Genomic DNA, 2198 nt, shown 5'->3' with positions numbered 1-2198 from the left:
CAATCTGGCCTCAGACACTTCCCAGCTGTGTGACCCTGGGCAAGTCACTTGACCCCCATTGCCCACCCCTTACCACTCTTCCACCAAGGAGCCAATACACAGAAGTTAAGGGTTTTAAAAAAAAAGAATGCGAGGGGGCAGCTGGGTAGCTCAGTGGAGTGAGAGTCAGGCCTAGAGACGGGAGGTCCTAGGTTCAAACCCGGCCTCAGCCACTTCCCAGCTGTGTGACTGTGGGCAAGTCACTTGACCCCCTTTGCCCACCCTTACCACTCTTCCACCTATGAGACAATACACCGAAGTACAAGGGTTAAAAAAAAAAAAAGAATGCGAAGATTTTTCCTGTTGAAAGGGGTGGATGAGAACAATGTATTCCAATGGCCACAAAGGTGGTGGAAGCAGGCAATGTGGAATGTGTAGAGTTTGATTAGCACTGGAGAAGCCAAGATCATCCATTGCATCTAGAGCCATCAGCAGTCCTCTTGACTTTTGTCTTGCCACTGGATTTAAATGACTAGCAAAGGAGCGAGGCTGATTATTTTATGGAACTCTGCCTCACTTAAATCCATTTTATGCCCCAGTCAAAAGACATCATTAGTGATGTCAGTTTGGTATTCTTTAAGTACAAATGATAGTAATTAAAAGACTATTGTTATAGAAAAATTAAATTTGTTCAACTTGGCTCTGCAGGACAGAACTGGGAGTAATGGGAAGAAGCAGCAAAAAGGTCACTTTTGGACTCAGATAAGGAAAAATTTGCCAGCAGTTAAGGTTGTACAAAATTGGAGGAAGCCAGTTTTCCTGCATGAATGGAGTCGGCTCAGGGAGGGCTGGGAATAGGTGACTTTTGAGACACATTGCAGATCCTAGTTTTAGTGATGTGATTTTAGAGAAAGAGTTGAAAACCCAAGTATAGTCTTGTTACTTTCTGACTGAACTTCAATTTTAATCCCTGTCATTTAACCCTTATTTTCCTCCAGATCTAAATATAAAAGTCTCCAACTTAAACCCTCCCCATTGAAGGCAGTTGCACCAGTTTGGAAGGTCCTTTTGAGGGAATTATGGAAAGTGGTTCATGACCCTGCACTTTGGAACAACTTTGCTAACTGTTGCCGGATCTCTTTGGTTCTTGCTCCATAGATGACAGGGTTGACAAGGCAAGGGATCAGCAAATAGAAGGCACTGATCAAGTTGTGTACATCCTGAGATGCAGTTCGGGCCACACGATACACAATTGAGGAAGACAAAGTAGAGCCATACACGGTGAAGATGACAAGCAGGTGAGATCCACATGTGTGAAGAGCCTTTGAGCGAGCACCCCCTGAGGAGATCCTGAAGGCAACATGGATGATGCGGGTGTAGGAGGTTCCCAGAAGAAGCAGGTCCAGGATCCTATTGAAGACACGAAGGGCAAGTCCTACAGTCTTATTCAGTGAGATGTCTCCACAGGACAGCTTCATCAAGGCCATGTGCTCACAGGTGAAGTGACGGATGATGTTGGAGCGACAAAAGTGGACTCTTGATGCCAGAACTATGACAGGGGCCACAATACCCACACTCCGGGTGGCTGCTACCCCTATCAGCCCCACTAGCACCTGGCCTGTCATGATTTCTGTATAGCGCAATGGGTAACAGATGGCAACGTAACGGTCCAGAGCCATGACCAGAAGGATGTTGCAATCAAAAGCAAGTAGAAAGTAGATGAAGAACATCTGGACCAGGCAACAAGTCAAAGAGATGCGATTGAGGTGGGTGGAGAAACTGAAGAGCATGGCAGGAACCACAGTAGTGGCAGTGCAGATATTAACAGCCAGGAGTAGACTAATGAGTATATACATGGGTTGGTGCAGGCTTCTCTGGGTGGTCACCATATAGATGATTAGGCCATTGGCTGAGAGGATCACCATATAGAGACAGGAAAATGGGAGGATCAGAAGGGACCGTGATTCCTTGAGTCCTGGGAAGCCCAGTAAGAAGAAGTTGGTGTAAGAGATGTTGAAGGTCACATTCCATCCTGACATCCTTGCTAGGACTGGCCAGAAAGCTCTGGGATGAGGGAAGAGATGACGTTCCCCACGCTTCTTTATCTGATATTCCTGGAGGTGAATGCAAGAAACTTAAACATTATTGGACAAAATGTAATAAGATAAATCTTGATAAAATGACTGCTGTCTCTCCACTGACAAACCTGTCTTCTGAAT

General features: G+C 45.7%; 1 protein-coding gene across 1 annotated transcript; it reads right to left on the bottom strand.

Annotated features, from left to right (window-relative positions):
* Window positions 1-1070: 1070 nt before the first annotated feature.
* Window positions 1071-2198, bottom strand: LOC123241199 (olfactory receptor 52K1-like). The gene has a single exon (XM_044668901.1). The coding sequence runs from the start codon at window positions 2016-2018 to the stop codon at window positions 1071-1073; it is 948 nt and encodes a 315-aa protein (XP_044524836.1). The 5' UTR covers window positions 2019-2198.

Source organism: Gracilinanus agilis, chromosome 3 (genome assembly GCF_016433145.1).
Source record: "Gracilinanus agilis isolate LMUSP501 chromosome 3, AgileGrace, whole genome shotgun sequence".
NCBI lineage: Eukaryota > Metazoa > Chordata > Mammalia > Didelphimorphia > Didelphidae > Gracilinanus > Gracilinanus agilis.
The sequence above is the reverse complement of the archived record's forward strand: the minus strand, read 5'-3'. Positions and strand labels throughout refer to the sequence as shown.